General features: G+C 40.6%; 1 protein-coding gene, 1 non-coding gene and 1 pseudogene across 6 annotated transcripts in view; 1 reads left to right on the forward strand and 2 right to left on the reverse strand.

The window, feature by feature from the left end:
• LOC148001747 (large ribosomal subunit protein eL29 pseudogene) overlaps positions 1-9,187 on the forward strand; it is a 135,312-nt pseudogene extending 126,125 nt beyond the window's left edge. Inside the window, exon 2 of the transcript XR_015636143.1 lies at positions 9,138-9,187. The product of XR_015636143.1 is annotated as a large ribosomal subunit protein eL29 pseudogene, transcript variant X2 (transcript). The remainder of the gene's footprint in view (positions 1-9,137) is intronic.
• Positions 1-12,954, reverse strand: part of Atf6 (activating transcription factor 6) — a 177,787-nt gene that overhangs the window by 140,067 nt on the left and 24,766 nt on the right. For all 4 annotated transcript variants that reach the window (XM_087580984.1, XM_087580982.1, XM_087580981.1 and 1 more), the window contains 1 exon segment: positions 6,701-6,921. In XM_087580984.1, the coding sequence (XP_087437110.1) occupies positions 6,701-6,921 (221 nt within the window).
• On the reverse strand, positions 4,675-4,779 carry LOC120096368 (U6 spliceosomal RNA). Its single transcript, XR_015636458.1, has one exon. It is a non-coding gene; the product is annotated as a U6 spliceosomal RNA (small nuclear RNA).

The following is a 12,954-nucleotide window of genomic DNA, read 5'->3' on the forward strand; positions in this document are numbered from 1 at the left end:
CTGGATAGCTTCCAAGAGCACCAAATCTTTCCTACTGAAATTGTTCTGACAGATTCCTTGACTCTGTAGCCCAAAGAAATATCATGGTCTTGATGCTCTTAACAAGAGCTTTAACAAAATGCTTTTTAAAAAAATCATTCAGTTACTAAAAATTGTCTACTCATTCTCTCTCTTGTTTAAGACAGCCATAGGATAAATGGAGAGCCAATTCACATTTAGTCCTAAAAAAGGACCCCGGGTGTTTAGTGTTTAGTTTTCTTTTGTTTTGCTTTCTGAAAAAGAGCACAAGTAGAGTGCCAGTTACATTGCAAATAGACTGTAGAATCATATCCTTCAAGAGAGAGATCCTGTGAGGGGGTCTCTTGTGAGTTTTATACCTTACTGGACAAGTTAAGAATGCAAAATTATAACCACCTATCGTAGGGATTAATCAGAGTCATTTCTTGGCATTCTGTTCCCAACATGCAACTTTGAAAGAAAAGGTACAGAGTCCCTCTGGTGAAGGAGAAGGGTTGCTTCCAACTCACTGTAAGAATGGAAGATTTTCCAAGTTCCTATTTGTCCGCTGGATGAAAGGAATGGCATATTCAAGAGCATCCATATGGGGTCACATCCACAGCACTTCAACCCAACACCCGAAATCTCTAACTTCTTAATACATTTCTAGAAAAAACAAATCATAGTCCAGGCTGGAGAGAAAGCTCAGCACTAAGAGCACTGGCTGCTCTTCCAGAGGTCCTGAGTTCAATTCCCAGCAACCATATGGTGGTTCACAACCATCTCTAATGGGATCCAATGCCCTCTTCTAGTGAATCTGAAGACAGCTACAATGTACTCATATACGTAAAATAAATAAATAGTTCTTTTAAAATTTTAAAGAGAAAAAAATGCAACATCCAATTTGGAATCAGATAATGCCCTTTTCAGTATATCTAATGCCTGCAGGCATGTGGGAAAGAACCCTCCCCACCTTAGAACTCTTCTTTCCCTGATGACTCTGTGGGCCTGACATAGGAGTTCCAAAAGAGGTCCTCTTGGAAGGGTCTGTGTGTGTGTGTGTACACACATGCATGCATGTGCATGTTCATATTTATGTGTCAAGGTCTCCAATCATTAAAGATTGGGAAGTGTGCAAAGTGAAAAAGGCTTAATAGATGTTCCATAAAGTAAATGGGTAGGCAAAGAGAAATGGCTGGGGCCTCCTAGCAACACAGTGTCAATTACCCTCACCTCTTATGTTCTTTCTAGTTCTGTACTAATTCATGATTTTTTTTCCTTTCCATTGTTCCAGCCTATGAATTTCAGTAAAACTCCCAGCTCTGTTGGTCCACTATAAAATATACAGAATATAATTTCACCACATTTCTCTTGGTCCTTTATCCCAATAACTCAAATAACATAATTCTAAACTCCTTAACCAGGCCAGTTAGGGCTCATGAACTGTTGAAAGAAGATGAGAAGAGATGCGAACAGTGTAGAGATTTAAACAGAATGCACAGGCTCCCAACTCCACACCTGGCAACATTCAACAGCTCTTGAAAAAGAAAGAAAGACAGGCCTGCTCTCTCCCAGGCCAACTGTATAATTCCATAATTTCATTTATTAACAGACTACCTAGAGAACGTCTACACTGAAATAAAATGTCTATTTTTTTCCATCAGGATCAGAGCTAAAACCAAATTGTACTTCATGAAAACGTGGTAAGGTTTCCAAGAGTTAAACATAACCGATTTACCAGTAAAGGCAGGGAGCCTGAAATTATAATCTGAAGCAGGCAAACTGTTTCATAACAGAAAATGTGGCACTTAACGCAGTCTGCAGAGTATGGTATGCTAGAAACGTTACTTATGGCAGAAGCAGGCCCTGGAGGATGAAGCTTGCCAACAAAAGAATTCAAAACAGGTAGGGGAGTAGCCATGTCAGCATTACAAAGGCACGAAAGTTGATATTATACTTTTCCGAATTACAACTTTTCCACCATATGGTTTAAAAGCACAAAAATGACAGGATATGAAAAATTGAGGGGTACATTTTGAACTAAGACTGTATCTACACCAACTCACATTTAAGGAGACATATGTATATGTATATACATGCGTGTTCCGGCCACAGAGGCTGTCCTCACATTTAAGGAGACATATGTATACGTATATACATGCGTGTTCCTGCCACAGAGGCTGTCCTCACATTTAAGGAGACATATGTATACGTATATACATGCGTGTTCCTGCCACAGAGGCTGTCCTCACATTTAAGGAGACATATGTATACATATATACATGCGTGTTCCTGCCACAGAGGCTGTCCTCACATTTAAGGAGACATATGTATACGTATATACATGCGTGTTCCTGCCACAGAGGCTGTCCCTGCATCAGTCTGCTCTACAGCTCCTTCTAAAAACAGGTCCTCCTTTGGGTTCCTTGTGAAGATTAGTCAGCTGATAGGACAGACTAGCGCTTCTCTACCTCAAATAAATATGAAAACCTCACACTGAAAAGTCTTGGCTCAGTTCCTGTGTGGTAGTTTGAATAACAACTCCCCCGCCCCTCACAGGCTTCTGTATTTGAATGCGTTGTCGTCTCTGAGAAGGATTAAGTAGCGCGGTCTCATTAGAGGACGTGTGTCACTGCTCGTGGGCTCAGGGTCTCAAAAGCCCATTCTAGACCCATCTCTCTCTCTCTCTCTTAGGATGTAGCTCTCAGCTTCTTCTTCAGCACCACGTCAACAGGCCACCATGTTCCTTGCCATGAAGAGACTGGACTAAAGCTCTGAAACTGTAAGCAAGCCCCCACTTAAATGCTTTCTCTTATAGGCGCTGCCTTGTCATGGTGTCTCTTCACAGCAATAGAACAGTCACTAAGATACCTACTGTGCTGTAAATTCAAACAGCTCAGAAACCTCAATGCTGCTTAACTAGAAAATCACCTAATAGTCTTGTGGTTTCTTATATTAAACAAACATCATTATCTCTTTTATAATTCTATCAGTTCTAATTTACTCAGAGCCAATCCTACTAACAGTAAAAGATAACACTCATCAGTGCAAATACATTCCCATCTCAAACATCCTAAGGTGTTTCCTGAAACTCTGTCAGCAAGTTACTCAAAACTTCCCAGAGTTCTCTAAAGACTGCAAAAGCAGAACATATGTTCTTTCACATCAAACAACCAATGAAAGATGTCTGGCTAACAGACCAACATGTAATTAGCTGAGTTTGTTTGGAGATTACAAATGGGTCAGTGAATCCATAATTCTCAACGTTCAGCTGCCCATTCATCACAATCTAAAAAGAAAAAAAAAAATGGCCTCCAGTCTCTAAACACAATGTCTGTTTATAAAAGCTTAGGATTGGAAGAGATCTTTCTATCACTTAACCTGCACCTGTTCCAGATAACCCACTGGAGTAACTCAGAAGAATTCTGTTGCCCACATGACACCATACCTTTCCTAAAAGACAGCTTGTACATCTACCTCCAGACTTCCCCTTTAGTGCACTCAATCACTATACCCTCAAGCAGTCTTCTATGGCACGGTTTCTTGGGGATGAGGCTGGCCCGTCAAGTGGGTACTGAAGGCTGAACTTTGGGCCTGTGCATGGGAAGCGAGCACTGCTACAGACCACACCTCCAGCCCTCAGTGTTTAGAAACCTTTCACATCTTTTGTTCCTCTAGAATTCTAAACACTTGAGATGTTAAAATGGTTTAAAAATATGAAACTATGTTAATATTTAACAACTACATCATACTATCGCTCTACTTAAAGTTCTAAGGTAATGTCAAATGTTTTCTAGTGTTAGTTTCGTTTGGAAATATTACACAAGAAAATCCCAAGCTCCTAATTTCAAAAATATTCAGATTTTCGAAGGGATCTTTGAATTGGTGAAAAAGTCCCCATTGACCCTAGGGAAGCAAGGACCACAGCTGGAAGCTGGGACAGGGAACCCTACTGGAGGAAAAGGCTCTGCTTCCTGATCTTGGTCTTAGGTTAAATCCTGTGTGCCCTCTTCGATGCCTTCCCTTTCTTAGACCTGAAACCCAAGCCCTGTGTACACAGCAGCCACCCAATCCACTTCCTTACCCACTTTTTTTCCAGAAAGCCAGTCAGGAAGTTAAAACCCTACTTTTACCCTGTAAATAAGGGGTCAGATCCCTGAGCCCTTGTCCCTGCCAGCCCCACAGTCTCACACCCCTTCAGTTCTCGCCAAAATGGTTCCTCTCAATCTGCTAAGGGGCCTTCCAAAAGGGAGGAAACTGAAAAGCTCTGGTATTAGAAACAGGTCTGTCCCCTGCCATGGAGCAAGACTGGCCTGGGATAAACTTGCTCTCATTCCCCAAGGTGGGAAGCCTAGGCAGTTTGGGGAATATTCAGATATGCAGGGAATGTCGCATTTCCCTGATCTTGTTAGTCTCCATGATAATAAAATATATCCATGTCTTAAAAAACAAAACGGGAAAAGTCTCCACCATTTTAAAACTTTCTGGGGGCTGGGGATTTAGCTCAGTGGTAGAGCGCTTACCTAGGAAGCGCAAGGCCCTGGGTTCGGTCCCCAGCTCCGAAAAAAAAAGAACCAAAAAAAAAAAAAAAAAACTTTCTGGTTCTGTGAAAAGCAGGCTCTTTTAGTATTTTGAGACAGGGTTTCTCTTCTGTGCTGCCCTGACTGTCCTGGAACTCACTCTGTAGATCGCTTTATGAATGTGCGTGTCATCGTTGCACAGGGCCATGCTAATGTTCTCAGTGCCGTTCCAAGTCAGCACCTGTGCTGCTGAAGCGAGCACCATTTGTTACTCTTAAAGACTAATTATCGTTGGACTCAGACGTAGCAGAATTTCTCAGCAAGAGCTGCATCTCTGACCCTGTGCTTTTCTTGGGCGTCCTGCACTCTTTCGGCCAAATCTTCCACACTTTCTGCACCTCCATCTTTCCTAGTGCGTTGCCTTTTCAGGGCAGCACATCAGTGTCTGTTGCAGGGCAGGTGGAGTAACAAGACGCTGAATCCTGAGTGCTCCCCTCCTGGGGCTCTTACCTTTCTGAGAGCTTACTGGCAGACATCACCTTCTTTAGAGAGACTTAAAAGCCTGCAGATCCTGCTAACTCTTCTGGGCCCCAACCACCACAGCACAGTTGGGTCCACCCAGAACAGCCTTCCCCCCTTTTTTCACAGTGATCAAGGTGAGAACACTCAGACTGACATCCACAGTGCATCTACGAACAGACTCGCACTTCTCTACTTCTCCTTGGTCTATAACGAGAACGCCCCTTACTCGCCATGTGCTCTGGCTGTGCCAAGACACCTTGCTTGACGGTAAAACCTTGTCCTTCTCACCACTGATTTGGACCACAGAGCCCTTCCACTCTTTATCCAGACTATCTGCAGCTACTTCTGTGCCCACGTTCTTCTCACAGAAAGCACAAACTTGTTTTCCTCATCCATTTCAATGAGTTCTGACAGCCAGAAGCTAGGAAGGAAATATTCAACTTCACCTTGACACAGCCAACCGCCAAGGAGATGCCACAAACAAGAGCTATTCTCTCTCTCCATACAAAACTACTTTTCCTTCTCCATATGTTGATATGCACTGTTCTCCATATCAGTACAAACCAGGGGACTCTTGTTCTAAATAAACCAAGGATAATCTACTCACTAGATATGTTTTGCTACAAGTCTTCATAATATTGTCAGCTGAGATTACAGTGATATTTATGGAGGGGAAAAGTACATTTGCAAGTTCATGGCCTGTCACTGTCATGATGCTTAAATAAAAGCTAGTAGACAAATCATAAAGCAGGCATGGTGGCATGCACCTTTAATCTCAACACCCAGGAGGGAGGCAGAGACTCACAGATCTCTGTGAGCTTGAGGCCAGCCAGGGCTACACTGTAAGACCCTCTCAAAAAAACAAGACAAGACAAAAATATAAGACTTTGGTGCTCAATTTCTCTGATTTCACTGAAGAGATATTTTTGCAACATTAAAAGACAAGACTTGGCCAGCAAGTGCTTTAGCTGGCTTTAACAAGTGACAAATCTTAGCAAAGTGTTGCTTATAAGAAACTTGTAAAGTTTACAAAGACGGTCCAAATAACCACAAAGAGAATTCGTAGGAGTCAAGAAGTGCTGACAGTGCCTCAGAATATTGAACAGGAAGGGCAGTGTGGCTCAGCAGGTAAAGGCACTTCCCACCAAGCCTAGAGACCTGAGGTTAATTCCTGGGAACCACAAGATAGAAGGAGGAAACTCGCTTTGCCAAGTTGTTCTCTGAGTTTCACATGAATACACACACACACACATACACACACACACACACACACACACACACACACATAAATAAAATGAAAATAAATAAATGTAAAAGAACAAGAGAGAGATAAATATAAATCCTGCCTAAAAAATAGTCTACAGACTCTCATCTGGGAAATTGCTAAGAACAATTGCAGTCAGGAATTATGACAGAACCTATGAGAGATCAGAATGGCTCAGTTGGGACTTGAAGACCAGGATGAAGTGTCCTAATAACAAGTAAGAATACAAAGATGTGCCTACTCCATGCTCCATTAAAACCTTCTCCACCAAACACCAAATGTGCAATTTTGGCACACTCTTCCTTCATTCAATAAAACAAACTTCAAAACAGCAAATAACAAAAGCAAGAGGAATTTGTTTGTTCCTTTTTAGAATCAGGATTTTAAAAGTACTTACATCTGAACCCGTGCTTCTGGTGCTGCTTTGTAGAACAGGTTTAGTCACACACAGTTTTCCGTTCACCGGGCTGTTCACCACCGGGGCTGGCACCACATTCACCACATGGTTAGGTAGCTGTGTGGCTCCTCCAGTGACAGCAAGTACTGGCTGAGCAGAGGGCAGAACTCCAGGGGTCTGAAGTTGAACCACGGCAGGCTGAGAGAGCAAAACAGTCTGACCTGGGTTAGAAAGAGAGAAGGGATCTGTGAGTCCGGAGCTGTGTAATGGAGCAGCCAAACATCCAGCTCTGTCTGACAGAGAAACGGAGAGCTTCACACCAATAGATAAGACACCACAGAGACAACATTCAGGGGGACTCTGATGTTGCATTTTTAATAGGACCAATTAAGCTCATCCTCTTTGGGCTATCATTAACAATCTATTTTCCAGGCAGCTATGGTGGTACAAGTCCAAGTAGCAGAGAGGCTGAGGCAGAGGAACCACTCAAGCCCAGAAACCTGAGCACTGAACACAGCAAGACCCAATTGAAAAGAATAAAAAATAAAATAAAATAAAATAAAAAACCAACAACAACAAAACCAAACAAATGGCAGGAGAGATGGCTCAGTGATTAAAAGTGCTTGGTGGTCTTCAAGAGACTGAATTTGATTTCCAGTACCTACACTGAGCCACTCACATACTGCATATAACTCCAACTCCAGGGGTGTGGGTACCATCTGCCAGCCTCCTCGAGAAAGTGTGTGTGCATGGGAACACACACACACACACACACACACACACACACACACACACTCACACACTAAACACTTTTTACAACCAGGCCTAACTCTCATCTCACAAAGTACATAAAAAGTGGACTAGGGATGCAGCTCGGTGCAGGGGGCTCGCCTAGGATGTACAGGGCCCTGAGTTTAATCCTCAGTACTGAAGGGGTGAGGGGAGGTCAGGCAAAAATACTTGCTAGAGGCATGAACAAACCAGGCCGTTCATTTTTATCTTTTTCAATAACAAGACATAACCAGGCTGTTGTCTTATCTCCATTCTTCAGTTACTAGCCTCTGGATTTTATTAGTACTATATGAATTTTCCTTATTTTAAACAAATCCTTTAAATTAAGATTTACAAATATATACATATACAAATAGGAAAGAGTCAAGTGACTACAAATGCCAAAAATTATAAGACAATATGAGATAAACGTTTAGTTGAGAGGCACAGTAAGTGCCTAACCAATGATCTCCCCATTGTTTCCTAGTCTTCCCAGCTGCCATTATCTTAAACTTGTGCTTATCCAAGAACTCACGTCACTACCTCAGAAAAGCACAGCTCATAACACTAACCTATTAAAACTGTACCTGCCTGTCTCCTTTCCTTTGTCAATTTTATAAGGTATTAAAAGCTTTGCCTAATATCTGTAGTAGTTTGGTTTTATCTAGCTGAATAAAGGTACTATTATAACCAGAAATAAATTTGAATAAAAATTTATTTTTCTTCAAGGAAAATCGGGCATTTTGCATTTAGACAGTTTAAGATGACTTATGGAGTTCAGTTTCATATTTCAAAGGATCAGGAAACACTGAAAATCAAAATAATACTTTCAGAACACCTGTTTGTTAAGAACATCTGTCTTGGCTAAAAAAAGATCACATTCATAAAATAAAATTCTTTGTTTTGGTAACCTCAAAAAGTAGACCAGAAATAGAACTCAAATGTTACCAATGTTTCACAATTTATTTATTAGTACTTATAAGTAGTAAGTTTGTAAGAAAATGTAAAATTAATTTCTTAAATTTGAAATAGATATAATTAACTGGAACACAGCATTGCCAAACATGTTTAATCCTCTTGTTTTCCCCTAAACTGACCTTCTGTTATAAAATAAATTCATATAAAATGGAGAAATAGGTTAGATAGGTTAAATATTCATATATTTAATATATGAATATTGGGTTTTTAACAACACTGAATGAGACATTAAGTTAAGCTGGCATTAAAAAGACATGCTCGGGGTCGGGGATTTAGCTCAGTGGTAGAGCGCTTACCTAGGAAGCGCAAGGCCCTGGGTTCGGTCCCCAGCTCCGAAAAAAAGAATCAAAAAAAAAAAAAAAAAAAAAAAAAAGACATGCTCACTGTAATGTAAAATTGAAGCCAGGGATTCCTAACTCTGAGTATCCTTACTTCTCAGGGCACTAGAGCCTGAACCCAGGGTCCTGCACATGCTAGGCAGACCTTCTACCACTAACCCCTGGGTAGCAGTGGGGGGGAGGGGGGGGTGTTGAGACAGGATCTCACTATGTAGCTCAAAGCTGGCCTGGAACCTGCTATAGAATCCAGGCTAGCCTCAACTCACAATCTTCTAGCTTCAGCTTCTCAAGTGTTGGGATTACAGGTACACCACCACCCCCCAAAGTACTCTTCTTTTAACAGAAAACAGAAAAAAAAAAAAAAAAAAACAGCTCAGCCATGCAAGGTAATCATGGTTGTGTGTCAGTTTCTATGGACTGAGAAAATACATAATGAGAAAAGGCTATTAAGAATTTAGCTATGGTTTTAAATGAATTTGTATTGGACAGAAAATAGTATATGGCTATAAATCCAAGCACTGGAGAGACTAAGATAGGATTTTTAAGTTCAAGGCTAGGCTTGGGTTATGTTTAAGACAGCACCTCGAGGGGGAGAGAGGAAGAGACAAGAGACAGTGAGAGGGGAGAAGCCGTGGCAGGACAAGATGGCAGGTGATGTTAAGATTCTGCTCTGTGTATTTACAGGTTGTTACTAATGTTCTCAAGGGATGGATAGTACCGGGCATTGTATGTTTAAGTGGACAATTATATCTTACCAATTGGATCTAAGAAAAAAAAAAAAAGACAGCACCTCGAAACCAAGACAATCAAAAAAATAAAATAAATTTGTAGTTTATTAACCAAAAATATAGCCACAGTTCTTTTTTTAAAATAACTGTACAAAGATAAGTAAAAGTGACAATTTGATCTGCAGTAACAGTTTACAACAGAGATCTGAGAGGAGGGCTTGCAAGATGCCAAAAGGCCCGAGGCTGTCTGTTCTGTTCTAACCCCATCATCGACCACATCAGTCCAGGGTCCATGGTCTACAGAAACGCTGACATAAACCAATACCTAGAGAACAGAACAGCATTCTGAGAAACAGTGTTCCACGCAATCTAAGTTTAAAATTATGATTTAAAAACAAAATAAAAATCTCCCTCCCTCTCTAAGCGTTGTTCAAAACTCTGAGTCTATTCCAAGGAAGGAAGGCTATGATAAACACAAAGAATTACTTTTTAAACCATCAGGCCTGCTAGAGTTACAGTACTGGTGACTAACACTCGTGAACAGCTGTACTATGCCTTTAAATTAGCTTCAAAAAATAATCCAAAACTGGGCCTGATGGTACCGGCCTATAATCCTAGTTACTAAGAAGGCTAGGGAAAATAGATCACAAGTTCAAGGCCAGCTAGGGTCACAAAGCCTAGCCTAAGCAACATAATGAGACTCTGTCTCAAAATCAAAAGTTATAAGAAGGGTACGCATGTACACTCTGGTGATAGAGCACTTGCCAAGTATGACCAAGGCCTTAAGTTCAATTCCCATTACTAGAAAAGAGGAAGGAAGGATAGAAGGGAGGGAGGGAGGGAAAGAGGGAGAAGAAAAGAAAAAAGAAAAGAGAAAGAATAACAATCTGAACTTTACTGTCCTCTGTCTCACCATCCCTACCTCCCAGCCAACAGAACTGCATCTTGGGGAGACAGAGGCTTACCAAGGCAGCCTTTACACCGATTATGGCTCCCACCCCACCAGGCCACTGCTCCCTCCTTTATTCCACACTGTATTTCAAGCTTTTGCACCCTAAAGTTCCCCACCGTCTTCACTTTATTTAAGTCAAGGACCTTTTAAATATTTTAGGCATGTTCAAGTTCAAGAGAGAATGGCAGGAGCTACAGAATTTGATTACAATATGTTCAAAGAGAGAAGATTCTCACAGTTACTTGCTAAGCACTGACCAGACCACAGATTATATGCACAGGACTGTTTGGGCCTTCAGTAGTTAGCAGGCTGAACATAGTGACTACAGCTCCTGGTATGGAAACACAAACCAGAACATGCTCAAAATTCCTCTGTAACTTTATATGCAAATCCCCTCAATGGAAGACAGCTGGATTCAATACTAAATACTTCTATGACCACTAATTTTGATGGTCAGATTTTTCTTTTTAATGTTCTTCAAAAATTTCAAACTATATATCCAACATTTCTGGAATAGCTACTTTCTCTAAAATAGCACACTTGTGTCAATGTGTTCAAATATCTCTTTGCATCAGTTTTTCTCATCTAAAAAATGAAAATATTTATGCCTATCCCAAGAGACGCATAACTATTAAGATAATGTATTTAAGCGCGCCTATCCCAAGAGACGCATAACTATTAAGTAAGATAATGTATTTAAGCGCTGAGAAGAATGGCACACAATAACAGTGTGGCATTATTAACACTTGTTCTGCTTAATAGAAGCTTTCATGTATTATTAACTCATTAGTTCTCATAATTGTTATGTAACTATACCAATTTAAATCTCAAATTAAAAGGTAAAATTCTGAGAATAAAACCGATTACACTTCATCATTTTTTAGAAGAAATATTATAATTACCAAGATTTGGCTAGCTAGACCACTTGGCTTCACTCTGGCGTCCCTTGTTACTAAACGTTACTCTCTTAAGTATCCCCTAATTCTAGTAATTTGTATATCATCAAAGAAGTCTGAAGGTGAATCAGAACTTAAACCTGTAGGAGTCACATCTGTTCCATGTTTCCTTCTTGTCCACATGGTACATGTATATATATATTCTCACGTGCATGCACATGTGTGTGGAGGCTGGAGGCTGCTATTGGGTACTTCTTCCAACAAAAGAAGGTTCCACCTTCTTTTCTGAGACAGGTCTCTCCCTGAGATTGGAGCTTATCAACTAGCTAGACAGGCTGGCCAGGCACCTGCCTACTTCCAGAGAGGCCCTAGAGCACCCAGTTTCCTGTGTGGGCACTGGGATCTGAACTCAGATCCTCAGGTTTATGCGGCAAGCACTTTACTGACTGAGCCAACTCCCCTCATTCCACTTTCAAATTTAAAAAAGAAGTATGGGGCTGGAGAGATGGCTCAGCGGTTAAGAGCGCTGTCTGCTCTTCCAGAGGTCCTGAGTTCAATTCCCAGCAACCACATGGTGGCTCACAACCACTTATAATCAGGTCTGGTGCCCTCTTCTGGCCTGCAGGAATACACGCAGGCAGAAAGCTGTATGATGTATACATAATAAATAAATAAATTTATAAAAAAAAAATAAAAATAAATAAATAAAAAAGAAGTATGAAAGGCACATATTTAATATTCAGCTTATAATAGTAATACCAAAGATTATACTATAAAAACAATTTTATTGGCACATGCTCATCATAGTTTTCAGATCATTTGAAATTCAAAATGTATGATTTTTAATCTCTGGAACTGCTCAGAATAGATCAATCTGTGTCTCGCTATAGCTCTCGGGCTGGCAGTGGTGGCACACACCTTTTATCCCAGCACTCAGGAGGCAGACGCCATGTGGATCTATCTTCAGGCCAGCCTGGTCTATAGAGTGAGTTCAGGACAGCCAGAGCTACACAGAGAAACCCTGTTTGAAAAAAGAAAAGAAAAGAAAAGAAAAAAAGCAAAACCAAAAAAGCTCTCCTATCACTCCACATAGCCAAGAGCTGAGAGCAACCCTTGAGTATACTCCCTTGTTAACACACTGCCATGTTAGTGTCCTCCTATGACTTTTTATATGTGTGTTTGAATAGCTGTGGAACTATAATGAACTTAAACTCTTAGCCTTTGAAAAAACACAAATCATTCTGAGGTCTTGGTAATACTTTATTTTAGGTACTAGTCCTAAAACTCCATTTATGAATATACACTAAATCTTATACTTCATTTCAAAGAGTTTACGAATCCTTAACATCCATTTGCAAATCACAAGGACACTTATTCCTAGGCTGCTATTTTCCCTACTTAACAAAACAAATAGGAATGTTGCTCCTGAATGAAGGCAGGCATTGCAAATTGTTTCTCTTTCTTTTGTCATTTTTATTAGGAATAGGTTTACACCCATACATCCAGTCTTAGTTTAGTTCTTTTTATCAACGTTCTATTGCCCGTGGTTGAGATCAAATTTATGAAGCCTTCTCCATCAGAAGCATGCTCC

This window comes from Rattus norvegicus, chromosome 13 (assembly GCF_021556685.1).
Source record: "Rattus norvegicus strain SHRSP/BbbUtx chromosome 13, alternate assembly SHRSP_T2T, whole genome shotgun sequence".
NCBI classification, from domain to species: Eukaryota; Metazoa; Chordata; class Mammalia; order Rodentia; family Muridae; genus Rattus; species Rattus norvegicus.